Source organism: Triplophysa rosa, linkage group LG9 (assembly GCF_024868665.1).
Source record: "Triplophysa rosa linkage group LG9, Trosa_1v2, whole genome shotgun sequence".
Lineage (NCBI taxonomy): Eukaryota > Metazoa > Chordata > Actinopteri > Cypriniformes > Nemacheilidae > Triplophysa > Triplophysa rosa.
In genome coordinates, this window is record NC_079898.1 from 1,163,268 (window position 1) to 1,178,014 (window position 14,747).

The 14,747-nt window shown below is 41.7% G+C and overlaps 1 protein-coding gene across 1 annotated transcript in view; it reads left to right on the forward strand.

Annotated features, from left to right (window-relative positions):
* The first annotated feature begins 71 nt into the window (after positions 1-71).
* LOC130559401 (polyribonucleotide nucleotidyltransferase 1, mitochondrial) overlaps positions 72-14,747 on the forward strand; it is a 21,359-nt gene continuing 6,683 nt past the window's right edge. The window contains exons 1-25 of the mRNA XM_057342438.1: positions 72-210; positions 689-749; positions 831-905; positions 1,011-1,116; positions 1,222-1,271; positions 1,356-1,419; positions 1,496-1,543; positions 1,628-1,741; positions 1,820-2,006; positions 3,455-3,506; positions 3,578-3,635; positions 3,711-3,807; positions 3,891-3,993; positions 4,065-4,135; positions 4,223-4,259; positions 4,336-4,402; positions 4,957-5,046; positions 5,139-5,192; positions 5,923-6,032; positions 6,112-6,183; positions 11,976-12,039; positions 12,111-12,194; positions 12,282-12,365; positions 12,453-12,559; positions 12,635-12,690. Coding sequence (XP_057198421.1) covers positions 128-210; positions 689-749; positions 831-905; positions 1,011-1,116; positions 1,222-1,271; positions 1,356-1,419; positions 1,496-1,543; positions 1,628-1,741; positions 1,820-2,006; positions 3,455-3,506; positions 3,578-3,635; positions 3,711-3,807; positions 3,891-3,993; positions 4,065-4,135; positions 4,223-4,259; positions 4,336-4,402; positions 4,957-5,046; positions 5,139-5,192; positions 5,923-6,032; positions 6,112-6,183; positions 11,976-12,039; positions 12,111-12,194; positions 12,282-12,365; positions 12,453-12,559; positions 12,635-12,690 — 1,994 coding nt within the window. The 5' untranslated portion in view covers positions 72-127. The remainder of the gene's footprint in view (positions 211-688; positions 750-830; positions 906-1,010; positions 1,117-1,221; positions 1,272-1,355; positions 1,420-1,495; positions 1,544-1,627; positions 1,742-1,819; positions 2,007-3,454; positions 3,507-3,577; positions 3,636-3,710; positions 3,808-3,890; positions 3,994-4,064; positions 4,136-4,222; positions 4,260-4,335; positions 4,403-4,956; positions 5,047-5,138; positions 5,193-5,922; positions 6,033-6,111; positions 6,184-11,975; positions 12,040-12,110; positions 12,195-12,281; positions 12,366-12,452; positions 12,560-12,634; positions 12,691-14,747) is intronic.

Sequence of the window (14,747 nt, forward strand, 5' to 3'; positions counted from 1 at the left end):
GTGTCTTTGGGGACTTTTATTTTGAATGTAAGCGCCGCGCTGTTTTCCTGTGAGTGTTCGGTACTGTAGCTGCGTTCACACACATGTGTCAGCTCGTAGATTTGTGTGCGTGGTGTGTTAGCTTGTCATGATGAGATTCGGGCTCGGATGGGTTCGCTTCAGTTACAGGAGGTTTCATCAAAAAAGTGCGGCGGTCACACTGGGCGACCGGTGAGATGATCACGAGAGTTTATACCATTATAATAACAACAATAACGAGGATAATAGTAATGTCACTGTCCAGTGTATTACCAACTGAAAACACTATTGCTATTTAAATGAAACTATGCAATCACGTGTAGTTCATCTTCTGGCAGTCAGATGACATTGTTTAAAAAGGCTGTTTCCCACTCCGTTTGTCACTGTTTCTCACTTTCTTGCTGTTTCTTACATTCTTGCTCTGTTACTTATTTTCTTGCTCTGTTTCTTACACTGGTACTTACTTTCTTGCTCTGTTTCTTACACTGGTACTTGCTCTGTTTCTTACATTCTTGCTCTGTTACTTATTTTCTTGCTCTGTTTCTTACACTGGTACTTACTTTCTTGCTCTGTTTCTCGCACTGTTTTTCCACTCTGTTTCCCGTTATGTCACTCACTCAGTTTCTTACGCTGTTCTTTCACACTGTTTCTCACACTGTGATGTGTGCAGGAGGCTGGAGATATCCACAGGGAAGCTGGCCAGGTTTGCTGATGGATGTTCTGTGGTTAAGGTGAATACTGCTTTTATCATGTCTTCTGTTTTGTCTTGTGCTGTTGTTGTGTTGTTAACTGAATTTGGCTGTGATGTGTAGCTAGGTGAAACATCTGTGATGGTGACAGCTGTTAGTAAGACCAAACCATCTGTCTCTCACTTCATGCCTCTTGTGGTGAGTGACACCACTAGATATACCATTACTTCAATCATACTACTGTTAATAAAACAGCAGTTTCCAGACATTGTCTAAGCGTTTTGACTTTTGTGACGTCATCAGGTAGATTACAGACAGAAAGCTGCTGCCGCAGGTCGAATCCCCACCAACTACCTGAGGCGAGAGCTGGGCACCACAGACTCTGAGATCCTCACCAGCAGACTCATCGGTCAGTGGTCTCACAACAGCACATCAAAACTAGATTACAATTGAAACAACATTCTGTTACAAATTGTCTGCAGTATTCACGCTGTGTGTGTGTGTGTGCGCGCAGATCGCTCCATCAGGCCGCTGTTTCCTGCCGGATACTTCTATGAGACACAGGTGTGAAAGTCAAATGACACTGTTACTGTCATGTATTATCGAGCAACAGGACTCATCTTTGTGTTGTGTGTGTTTGTGATGAAGGTGCTGTGTAATATATTAGCTGCTGATGGAGTGAATGATCCTGATGTTCTGGCCATTAATGGAGGTACAGTCAACACAGCATGTGTTTTATAGACCACACTTGTTGCGTTCACCTCTGACGGTTGTTCATTTTCCCTCAGCATCTGCCGCTTTGGCTCTGTCTGATATTCCCTGGAATGGACCAATCGGTGAGTCCCCAGCGCGTGTTCATACAGGTTTGTTAGTCAGCACAATTCTGAGTGGTGTCAGGTGAAACGGTCCGTGTGTTTCAGGCGCGGTGCGTGTCGGTCTCTCAGGTGGAGAGTTCATCGTTAACCCGACGCGCTCGGAGATGAACGGCAGCTCTCTGAATCTTGTGGTGGTGGGAGCTGCCTCCAGTCACGTGGGTAAGTGGAAGTGGATGGCGTTTACACGAGTCGTGTGTGCGTCTCCTCTAATGCTCTGGTGTTTTCATGTTTGTCCAGTGATGCTGGAGGCGGCGGCGGAGAACGTCCTTCAGCAGGATTTCTGTCACGCGGTGAAATTAGGGGTCAAACACACTCAGCAGATCATTCAGACCATCCAACAGATGGCAAAAGAACTGAAAGTGACCAAACGCACACCAGCCAAACTCTTCACTGCATCAGCTGACGTGCTGGAATACACACGACAGTAAGACTCTTCATGTCAAACATCTGCAAACAGAAACGTGTCACCACAGGCGAAGCTTGACATTTCAGCTAGTGATATACTGGTAGTTTAATATGCTATATAACGAAAAATATAATTCATTAAAAACATTCTTTTTACTAAATTAAAATAACACAACCTATGATATATTTTGGATGTTAGATACATATAAACGACAAATCTTGCCTTTAACTGAAACAAACAGGAAAACACACCAAATTAACTTTTCATGTTTTCTTTCATTTTCTCACCAAGACTTCCTAAAGTACAGGAATATGAACCCCATAAACCTTACTACTGTACTAGTAATCAATCAAATCAAATCATCATCGTTTGAATTATAATAGATTTTATTTTTTAGAACTATTTGTATTTTTTATTTATGTTGTAATAACCGAATGCCCTCTCAATGCATCTATTTTTATCATCAACAAAAATCAAATACTGAAGCGTCTTAGATCTTAAAGAATTACAGTTGGTTAGAGAATGTAAACAACAATTATATTAAAGACCCCCTGTGGTAAAAATCAAGTTTTTAATGTTGTGTTTTTAATCGGCTTTAAGACAAACCATGTGCAAATGTATCATTTTAAACCATTGCTGAGTATTTTCTTCATGAAACTGAAGTTTACCAAAAATGCGGTATGAAACTGCTCCTGTTAATGACGTCATAAACCGGTAACCAATCACATCAACTCATTTGACCCCTGTGGATCAACAGTTTGAGGCATAAATATGCAAAGATGACGCACAGATTTGGTGCTGAAACAAACGCTGCACTGCTGTCAGCTCTCAGTTTCACTTTCAGGTTTAGCAGAGTGTGATTGAGTGGAGGCGGGGCTAATAAATCTGCCTATACTTAATCAAGCTGAGGTGTAGACTTACTGTACATTCAAGCTATTTTAAAGTAGGAAACATTATTTTTAAAGGTAAAAAAATGTTTGTTTAATTAAAAAACATTATTGTGAGAGTCCGGAGAATACACTCAAAGACCATTTTGTCATTTAGTCATAGACCCTTTAGACCAGGAACAGCTGTACAGGTAGGGTGTGGCGGTTTGTGAGTGTGGTATTTGTCCTGCCCCTCCTCCACTGTGATTGTATGGCTGGTTAAAAAGTGACTTTGACGAGCGCTGCATTTCACTATTCATTCACCAAAACCTGAATGAATGTAGTACGCCATCTCTTTTACACCCATATGTGCGGGGCGGAGAAAGCCATGCAAGTTCCATTCGCTTTTGATAGAAGTTTCAAATCCCTAGTTTCATCATGGACACAACGTCACGTTAGATTTGAGTAAGAGATGTGACATTGACCTCTGGAGTCTCGCGTAGGCATATACAAGCACTGAACAAGGTGAACAGAAGACTTCAGGTTCTTCTTGAAAATTCCCAGAAGCTGAAATGCACTCTTGATTTCTTGATCCCTCAGATTGGCGTCTGATCAGATCTATGCTGTCTTCACAGACTTCACACACGATAAGGTGAGTGTAACACAAAAGCTGCTGCTTGCCTTTCTGTCTCATGTGATGTTAGAACTGCTTGTGTTTCACAGATATCCCGAGATGAAGCCATTAATAAAGTCCGTTTGGATACAGAGGAACACGTCAGAGGTGTGTGTGTGTGACGCGCACCTACTGTAGACGTCAGACGTGACTGAATCTCACGTGTGTCTGTGATCTCTTTAGAGAAGTTTCCACACTGTGAGGCGTTTGATGTGTCGGAGGCCTTCAACAGCGTCTCTAAAGACATCTTCAGGAATGTGGTGCTGAATGAATACAGACGGTACACGTCACCACTGGTACGCAGATTTCTCTGTATATACTGTGTGTCATACTGAACTGAGGACACGCGTCTGACCCTGACAGCTGTGACGGCCGGGATCTGACGGCGTTGCGGAACATCTCCTGTGAGGTGGACATCTTCAAACCGTTACACGGCTCGGCTCTTTTTCAGAGGGGTCAAACGCAGGTAAATCATGGGCTGTGTCCAGTCCTGCTCCTGCAGTGGAAGAGTGTGTGTAACTGTGTGTGTTTGGACAGGTGCTGTGCACAGTAACATTCGATTCTGTGGAGTCCAGTGTGAAAGCAGACCTGATAACCACAGCGCTCAGGTAAAATCCTTCAGACACTTGTGTTATGTGAATAAATGAGCAGATATGAAACGGGTCTTCATGAGTTTGATGTTTGCTTTCCTCCAGTGGGATCAAAGACAAGAATTTCATGCTGCATTATGAAGTGAGTGACCAGCTCTTTTGAAGTTTTTCTTTAAGCCAACATGAATGAACTGACTTTGATTTGGTACATTTCTCAGTTTCCTCCATATGCGACCAATGAGATCGGGAAAATTGGTGGAATGAACAGACGACAGCTCGGACACGGTGAGTATCTTGCTTGGGTCTCGTGTCTTTTGGGTGCTCATCAATAGATGTTTCGAGTTCCAAACAACTCCTTTCCATACACTCTGATTGGTCACGCTGACTCAATCTGTGGTGATTGGTTATCCGCTTAGAGCATGTGTCGAAAATGTCCTGCCTTACCGTAACCTGAGATTTACCTCTTAGCAATAAACAGCAACAATGGTTGATCGATAGTTCGATCAGAATTCAGAAGTGTAACGGAGGTCTGCTAGTGTGTGAAAGTGAACAAACATCGGTCTTTGTTAGAGATATATGGCAAGGTCAAGACTGGACCGGTTGGCCTCTCGTTCGAAGCGGTTCCACGTCAGATCACTTACACAAACAGTCATTTTTTAAGTGACAAGAGGGCAAGTAAATGATCACAGAAGATTTCTTTTTTGGGTGAACTGTGTAAAAAAAAAGATCTCCCTTTGCTGTGAACGATGAGCGTCATGACTGCAGATGTTGTTAATGCTCATTATACAGGAACTAAAGAAGGAGTGAGTGACACCTGTCTCATGTGTGTTTGATTGTAGGAGCGCTGGCAGAGAAAGCCTTGAGACCAGTCATTCCTACAGACTTTCCCTTCACCATCCGTGTCACATCTGAGGTGCTGGAGTCCAACGGTAGCAGACTTCCCAGCGTAAACACTCTCATGTGATGTGTTCTGTAGGAGTTCTTCTCATTGATGTTCTGTTGTTGTGTGTGTGTTTGACAGGATCGTCCTCGATGGCTTCAGTGTGTGGTGGGAGTTTAGCGCTCATGGATTCAGGTATTTACAACACTTTCATTACAGGTTGTGTTCATCATGACTAATGCTGCATTCCCACCAGACGCGAATGAAGCGTTAAGCGCGAGTGATTTACATGTTAAGTCGTTAAGAGTTGAAAAATGTGAACTTTGGCGAATATTCGCGCTGCGTTAACCAATCAGGAGCTTGCTCTAGTAGTGACGTGATTATGACGTAGCGAGCGGAGGCAGAAATCCGAAACAACAATGGAGGACAAAATCATCGTCGCTGTATGTGGTGACCCGGAGCTGTACGATACATCTTCTTACTTTTATCGAAAAAGTAATAAAAAGGATCTTGCTTGGAAGAAAGAGTGAGGAGGTCGGCCAACCTGGTAAGTCTCAACAAAATCCATGTCAGCCATTTCGCAATGAGACTGGAGCCGCCTGGCAGAAGCCCCTCCCATGACGCGAATTCGCGTCTGTTGTGAAGTGAATTTCACTTGCGAATGAAGTGAGTAAACTCAAAATGTTCAAGTGTCCAACTACGCGCGAATAGCACGATTTACCGCGTCTGGTGTGAACGCTCGGTAAAGCTGTCAGAGCTCAAACATCACACAGTTTTATTCTTTAAATCAACTGGACACATCACGACAGAAATATTTACTCTTGCATGTGTATAGGCGACAGTTCCGTTCGCTGACTGAATCCTCAAAGAGTCGACGTGTCTCGAGTGTTTGAAGCGATGTTTAATCAATGTTTTTTTGTTTCAGGCGTTCCGATCTCCTCTGCTGTTGCAGGAGTCGCCATCGGCCTGATATCCAAATCCAGTCCAGAGAAATCATCTGAAATCACAGACTACAGATTACTGACTGATATTCTGGTATATATTACATCATCTCTTGTCTGACCGGCTCATGTTCAGTTGATCTCTGATTGATGTCATGTTGTTATTAATCAAGGGAATAGAAGATTATAATGGAGACATGGATTTTAAAATGGCAGGAACAAGTAAAGGCATCACAGCTCTTCAGGTTAGAGTAAATGCTTTATATTTCATGATTTAACTCCTAATGTGTGTGTGCGTGTTTAATGTGTTTGACTCTTGATGCGTGTGTGTGTGCATGTGTGTTTAAAGGGTAACTCCGGCCAAAAATGAAAATTCTGCCATTAATTACTCACCCTCAAGTAGTTTAACATCTGTATGACCTCCATTTTTCCCAAAAACGCAAATGAAGGTAGTTTTGGAAGCTTTCTGACTCCTCCATAGATTGCAACGCAACCAAACTTCAAAGCTCTGAAAGTGCGTAAAGACATCATAAAATTGTCCACGTTACTCTGGTGGTTCAGTATAAATTAATATAATGTGACGAGGATACTTTTAGTGCGCAAACAAACAAAACTAATGACTGTATTCAAAAACTTCCTGATTTGAGTGTTAGTTTCCAGCGCGCGTTCCCGAGAGCCACACGACTGTGCATCCGGTGTCAGCATCGCTAGATGCATGCATGTTCTGATGACACCGGATGTCCTGTCATGTGGCTCGAGTGTTTGGTTGCGTCAGGACCGGCCCTGGGCATAGGCAGAGTAAGCAAATGCTAGGGGCGCCAAAATGAGTGAAGATTTTAATTTTAATTCATCATCTTAACGCGTTATTAATTATGTCACCTAGTGTGATCTGTGCTGCTAATCTCACTTCCAGACTACAATTTACATTATGTTGTGTTCAGACCAAACGCGATGAATCGTTCCTTGCTCTTTATTACTCGCGGGAATAGTTCGTTATTTTCGCGCAAGGCAAATTTCTCGCCCGAGTTGAATTTTTTCAACTTGCATGGAAGATGCGATTTATGCACGTTCGCTGCCGGTTTCGCATCATTCGCATCGCCTGCCGCGAGTTTGCGTCTATTTCTTTGCATTGACTTTGTATGTAATTTACTCGCACAATTAACTTAATTCGCGTGGGAACCCCCTTGTAGTCTTTCAGAAGACTACAGAGGACGGTTCGGACTGCTGAAAAGATCATTGGTGCTCCCCTGCCCACCCTCCAAGAACTGTATACATCCAGAGTGAGGAAAAGGGCTCAGAAAATCACCCTGGACCTCTCACATCCAAGCCATCAGCTCTTCACAATGCTGCCTTCTAGTCGGCACTACAGAGCACTGAGCACCAAAACAACCAGACACAAAAACAGCTTCTTCCCTCAGGCCATCTACATCTTGAACAGTTAAATGTTTTTACACACCGTGCAATTAAGAACTCTGTGCAATAATAATTAAGTGCAATATTAATTATATCCTCCAGATAATACACTTTTTAGAAAAATAATCTTGAATTGAGTGACTAAGAAAAAGGTAAACCTTAATTCAAGATTATTTTTCTTACCCCATTGGCAGATTTTTTTGCTTGTTTTAAGCACAAATTCACTGAAATTTCTTTTTTTTTTTACTTAAAACAAGACTTATTTTCTTAGGTCATTTTGCCAAGAAAATGCATCTTGATTCAAGAATTTGTAGACATTTTTACTGGAAAACAAGAAAAAAAGACTAAGTAAGAAAGTCATTTTTTGCAGTGTGTTCATAACATGGATTGCCTGAGGGAAGAAACTGTTCCTGTGTCTGGTCGTTCTGGTGCTCAGTGCTCTGTAGCGTCGACCAGACGGTAACAGTTCAAAAAGGGAGTGTGTTGGGTGTGAGGGGTCCAGAGTGATTTTACCAGCCCTTTTGCTCATTCTGGATGAGTACAGTTCTTGGAGAGTTCTTGAGTAGAGTTCTTGGATGATACGCTCAGCAGTCCGGACTACCCTCCGTAGTCTTTTGAGATCAGATTTGGTAGCTGAGCTGAACCAGACAGTTATTGAAGTGCAGAGGATGGATTCGATGATGGCAGAGTAGAACTGTTTCAGCAACTCCTGTGGCAGGTTGAACTTCCTCAGCTGGTGAAGAAGTACAGCCTCTGCTGGGCCTTTTTAACAATAGAGTCAATGCGAGTGTCCCACTTCAGATCCTGAGAAATTGTGGTGCCCAGGAATCAGTCTTGTATAAAGTACTTGAAAGCAATACTTGAGTAAAAGTACAAGTATCTTACCAAAAAATGACTTTGGTAGAAGTTAAAGTCACCCTTTAAAATATTACTTGAGTAAAAGTCTTAAAGTACCTGACATTTAGTATACTTAAGTATCAAAAGTAATTGTCTGATATAAAATGTACTTAAGTATTAAAAGTAAAAGTAAAAGTAAAGGTATTTAAAAAAAAGTGAACGGTTAGAATTTTGAGGTAATTAAATCAAAGCAAATCTCAAGTTCAACAAAATGCACGGTGCTTTTGAAGATGTGAGTAATCCTGAAGGCTCCTCTGTAACCTGCCATTAATTAGCCTAATGTGGTCTAAAAAAATCCCTCCACCGGTGTAACACTAATTTACCTAGGAAATATTCGGCCGCCACTTAGGCTATACCAGAAACCGTTATTAACCATTTCAGTATTATGTGTTGAAATAATTCAGAGGGAAAATCATTGGTGTTGTTAAATATCTGCACATTGGCTAATCAGAAAAGTTAACTAGCACACGTTAGCCTGGCCATCACGTTAGCCAGATATCTGAACAGGCTTATGATAACTAATTCATGTTAAATAACGTGAATTGAATGAAAATTAATTTAACCTACCTCGATGTGCTTCTTCAGGTTGGACGGGGAGTTTTTTAATGCCAATATTTCAGTGACTCTCGGTAGGCATACCGGGTTTCCATCCAAAGTTGCGAATTTAGCTTATGCGCAAAATTGGAAAATCGCATAAAACATTTGCCGTTTCCATCCAACTAGTCAACCTAATAAACTGGCACTAAATATCAGTAAGAGAAGCCACTGAATATAATAGTTTTGATATACTTGCGCAAGCAGACGATTAGGAAACTCAATAAATGCGGTGCTTTTGTGGATGCCTGCTGTTCGGGAAACACAGTCGTGACAGTTCTAAGAGGCAATTACAAAAATACTTGACGACTTTGCTCAGGCGTTTAAGAATGACCATCACAACATTTCTGATGCTGTGTAACAAGATCATTACTCTGGTTAGTCAGGTTACGCAGTCTCATAGTGCAGTTACGTGACTTTTTGGAGGAATTTATTCAGCAAATGCGTTTCCATCTCCCATTATTCGCATTAACCCTTTTTCGCAAAAATGAAAAACCACCTCAAGCGAGCGTAAAAACCTTTTTGCGAATTAAGGGTTTTTAATTAGAAATTTAGCGTTTCCATCACTCGTTTCTGATGCGAAACTTCAAAATGCGAATAAAACCAGAGTAATGGAAACCCACACTTAATCCGGTAGGAAGAATTTTTCACTCCAATGTACGAAAATATTTCTTGCAAATACGGCAACGGGTGTGTAACGTTATCTTCGTCACCACCACGGAGTTCACCAAGTTCGTCACTGTAGTCGAGATGCTCGTCATCTGCTACCGGAGTGGTAACGTTAGCAGCAGAGCCTGCAGCAGGTGCTTCTATGATGGCATCAATAATGTGACATGCCCGGACAAGCAGGACTTCTTCTTCGTCGTGCTTGGCGGTTGACATGACAACAAACAGGCATTACGTCACCAACTCAAATTTCTTCTGAAAATTCTTTAATTTGTAGTAACGAGTAACGAAGATGGTTAGGAGAAATGTATCGGAGTAAAAGTACACATTTTATTTAGGAAATGTAGTGGAGTAAAAGTGAAAGTTGTCAGAAATATAAATAACGAAGTAAAGTACAGATATGTGAGAATTCTACTTAAGTACAGTAACGAAGTATTTGTACTTCGTTACATTACAACACTGCCAGGAATCTGAATGACTCCACTGCAGTCACAGTGCTGTTCATGATGGTGAGTTTGGGGAGAACAGGGGGCTTTCTCCTGAAGTCCACGATCATTTCCACAGTTTTAAGCGTGTTAAGCTCCAGGTTGTTAAGACTGCACCAGACAGCCAGCTCCTTGACCACCTGTCTGTAAGCAGACTCGTCACCATCTTGAATGAGGCCGATCAGTGTGGTGTCGTCTGCAAACTTTCAGGAGCTTGACAGAGGGGTCTTTAGATGTGCAATCATTCGTGTAAAGCAGGGGTCTCAAACTCAATTTACCTGGGGGCCGCTGGAGGTAGAGTCTGGGTCAGGCTGGGCCGCATTAAGTGCTGCTTCATTCTCTTTGCTTGCTTTCTTGAATAAATCTTGTTGCCTCAATAGACATTTTTTAAGATTGGCGACCTGGTTCTTTCTCTCATCTCCCTGGTATTTTGTATACTCCTCAGCATGTCTAGTTGAGTAATGACGTCTGACGTTGTATTCCTTATACACCGCAACTTTCTCTGTGCATATGAGACACGTAGGGGTGCCCCTGTGCTCGACAAAAAAATATTACGTCTCCCACTTTTCCTGAAATTGCCTGTGCTCGTCGACCAACCTTTCTCTTCACAGCACGTTTTGAGAGAGACATGACTGGAACTGGGTGATACTATATATTTTCCGTCCACTTGGTGTCACTCCGGAACACGTTTCAACCAAGTGACTAACGTTGATACTTCAGTCATACAGAAAGTGAAAGTAAAAAAAAAACTGACGGAGTTTTCTAACGCTGCATTAACTGCATAACATTATGCTAAAAAAGGTGATATAAGTGATAGAAAAAGTAAGTGATAAAAAAATAAAAATTAAAGCGTGGCAAGACTCAGCAAAAAGGTGCGTTTGAGAACAACGTGCGGGCCGCACTAACACTAAACTTTGATGTCAAGTAGGGGGCCACAAAATATCATCCCGCGGGCCTCAATTGGCCCTTGGGCCGCGAGTTTGAGACCCCTGGTGTAAAGGGAGAAGAGCAGTGGGGAGAGAACACAGCCCTGAGGAGCTCCAGTGCTGATGGTGCAGGTGTTGGATTTGAATTTACCAAGCTTTACTAACTGCTGCCTGTCTGTCAAGAAGCGGTGGAACCACTGACAAACAGAGGTGGGTATGGAGAGCTGTGCCAGTTTATTCTGAAGTGTCTCCGTGATGATGGTGTTAAAAGCGGAGCTGAATTCCACAAACAGGATCCTCGCATAGGTCCCTGGTCTGTCCAGATGCTGAAGGATGAAGTGCAGTCCCATGTTGACAGCATCATCCACAGACCTGTTTGCTCTGTAGGCAAACTGCAGGGGGTCCAGTAAGGGACCAGTGATGTCCTTCAGATAGGCCGTTTTTTCAAACCGGCAATAAAACTTGTTCAAGTCATCAGCTAGTTGTTGGTTCTCCAAAGTGCTGGGGGATGGTGTCTTGTAACTGGTGATATCTTTCAGACCTTTCCACACTGAAGCAGGATCACTGGAAGAGAATTTGTTCCTTAAGTTGTCAGAATAATTCCTCTTTGCCCCTCTGATCTCCTTTTCCAGTGTGAATTTGTCCTGTTTATACAAGATTTTGTCCCCTTTCCTGTAAGCATCTTCTTTGGCCTGACGGAGCTGTCTGAGTTTTGTGTGGTGTATGTGTGTGTGGTGTATTTGACTCTTGATGTGCGTCTGTATGCATGTGTGTGTTTAATGTATTTGACTCTTGTTGTGTGTGTGTGGTGTGATTTTGGGTGTGTTGTATGTCGTGAAAAGAAATTGTTGTATTTGTGTAGTGGTGAGTGTGGTGAGATGTGTGGCCAGTGGTGGTGGTTTTGATAGGTTTGGTCGTGTGGGGAGACGAGGGTGTTAGGCGGGGGGGTTTTGTGGTGTGAATATGTGTGATGGTCGTCATGGAGGGGTGTAAGGAGTTGGTGGGAGTGTATGTGCGCCTGGTGTATTTGACTCTTGATGTGCGTGTGTTTAATAGGCTGATGTAAAAATCCCAGGACTTCCATTAAAGATCGTCATGGAGTCGATACAGCAGGCCACAGGTGCGTCTCATCTGCTGCCGTGTCATTCTTTCACTCTATATTGTAAATGAACATGCTGTTTTTGTTCTCAGTGGCTAAAAAAGAGATTTTAGGCATCATGAATAAGACGATACTTAAAGCGAGGAGCTCCAGAAAGGAGAACGGGCCCGTGATTGGTGCGTATGTTGATGTGATTTCTGCTGAGAGAATTGTTTTCACTGGTATTCTGTTTCTCTGATCTCCATCTCAATTCATTTCCACAGAGAATGTTAAAGTACCTTTGTCTAGAAGAGCTCGCTTTGTAGGTCCAGGTGGTTATAATCTCCGCAAATTACAGGCCCAAACAGGTGATGTGGTGTACCGGAATGAAGGACGTGTTTCCTCATCGTTTACTGTGAATGAGAAGTCAATGATTCTTATGTGATGTTCGACAGGCGTGACAATAAGTCAAGTGGATGAGGAGACGTTCTCTTTGTTTGCACCCACTCCCAGTGCCATGAATGAAGCCCAGGAGTTCATGAGAGAAATCTGCAAAGATGATGTAATATTCAGCAACACATCAGCTGTGTGTTAACTGTTTGTTCTCATGTAATTCATGTGTTTTTCTGACATGTAGCAGGAAGAACAGCTGGAGTTTGGGGCCGTATACACAGCCACCATAACAGAGATCAGGTACCACGGTTCACCACGCTGAACATCATTTATTATTAGTATTAGTATTATTGAGCTTAAAAAGAAGATGTCTGTAGTGCCATCACACTGATCACAATGACATTTCTGAGAGCAGAAGAGAAACTGATTCTCGCTGTATGACGGGATCTCGAAGGTCTTCCATTTTCTTGAGTTAGGCTGAGCGGACTTCGGTTGCCTCACCAATGTGCTAGAATACTTCTGGTACGTACAAGAAGAAAGCAGGTACAACCCTGTTGAAAAAAACTGCATATGCTGGTTTGTGCTGGTTTATGCTGGTCATGTGCTGGTCAAACCAGCATCAAAACATACCTAACCCAGCATATGCTAGTTTTTTCAACAGGGGAGTTCTTGGAATTTCAAAATCCCTGGTAGCCCTTTGGGCAGACACTCTTCAGATGTTGGTTGCCCGAAAACAATTGAACTAGCTTTAATATATGTAGAAAACTGGATAGGAGTTGAAACAACAATCACATTTCAAAATAGGGCTGCACGATATTGAGAAAATATGCGATTTTGTTGTTGAATATTGTGATAACAATATTTTGCGATATAACATTTCCTAGAGAAATGCTATTTTTATTAGCTATTTTTTAAATTATTTATATATGTAATTATCATACTGAAATAAACAGGTAATAGATATTCTTCTGATGTAATTAAATCTAATTCAGGCTAAAAAAAACTATCGAGGAAGAGGCAAACATTTAGACTTAACACTACAGTGTGTGTTCAATTCAAAAGGACTTTTATTTTGACGGGTTTTCTGGGAAGTTTTTGTGTGTTTGCCAATAGCTTCACTAAAACGCTCGTAAAATAAACTCTCAGAACAACTCTGGAGATGAAGTTCATGTGTTCATATCCTCATACAATGCAGACGCAGATAAATCCTCCACCATCACTAGTGTTGAATGATAAACTGTGCTCATAATTCACTCAAGACAAGCAGAACAGCCAGATGACATTGAAATAACATACACGCAGCTCTGTCTAATGCACATATTCGTATTATTCTACTGTACATGTATGTCGCAATGTTGTTGTTCATTTTTTTCAAGGTACTTGTCCGGTCAGGCAAGTAAAATTCTCTCTCACTTGCCCATAGAAAACATTCACTTCTCCCGGACAAGCGTTAATGTCGAGCCCTGCAAAATATTGCCATATTTCAGACGTAACGTACCGTTCTTTTTAGGCACAAGTTTGTCGCTGTCAATTTCCTCGCTCGTCTCTATTTCTGCCATATTTATTTTCCGCTCTCTGCTTTGAGCCGCTAGGTTCACCTTTGGGCCCGCGATCTAGCCAATAGTATAATAGCACCTACTTGGTGGGTATAAAGATAGTAATGCACCTTCTGATTGGTCCGATTTGGACAATCTAAGCATGCAACACACAAATGATTGACACGTGAAACAAATTTAATTTATCGCAACTCTGCGATATGGATATCGCATATACTATTATCGAGATAACGACAATTTCCCGATATATCGTGCAGCTCTATTTCAAAACACAAATATCAACATTTGCATATAATATTATCATATGACAATCATCACTACAGATATGCATTTGGTTCTAACTAAACTGAAGTTTCTGAACTGTGCTCAATACTAAACTGTGTCAAAGTCTGAGATCTCCTCTTTCCCAAACGTTTGAAGCAGAGAAGTAAACACATATAGTTTCTTTTTTCCCCAAAGTCGGTTTAGTTCATTCAAAATGGATCCAATTCCACAGCATTCCCCAATATAAAGCGGATTCAGTTTGATGCTTACCTGTCATCGGATCGTGATCGCGAACAGACGAACAGTGGACGCTCATAGGTTTCCTGCATTTTGGTACCCAAACATTGACAAGCATGTTCTTATGTTCTTCAATCCAAGTAAATGGCAGCATCTATGGAGCCAGAAATATGACAAAACAATCTGAATTTGAATTTCGTAAATCTGAATTATTGACAAGTGTTTTTTAACAAAACTGAATATTATATGGGAGTTAAAATAGTTTTGAATTAGATTTTGATTTCGAATTTGAATTTTTTT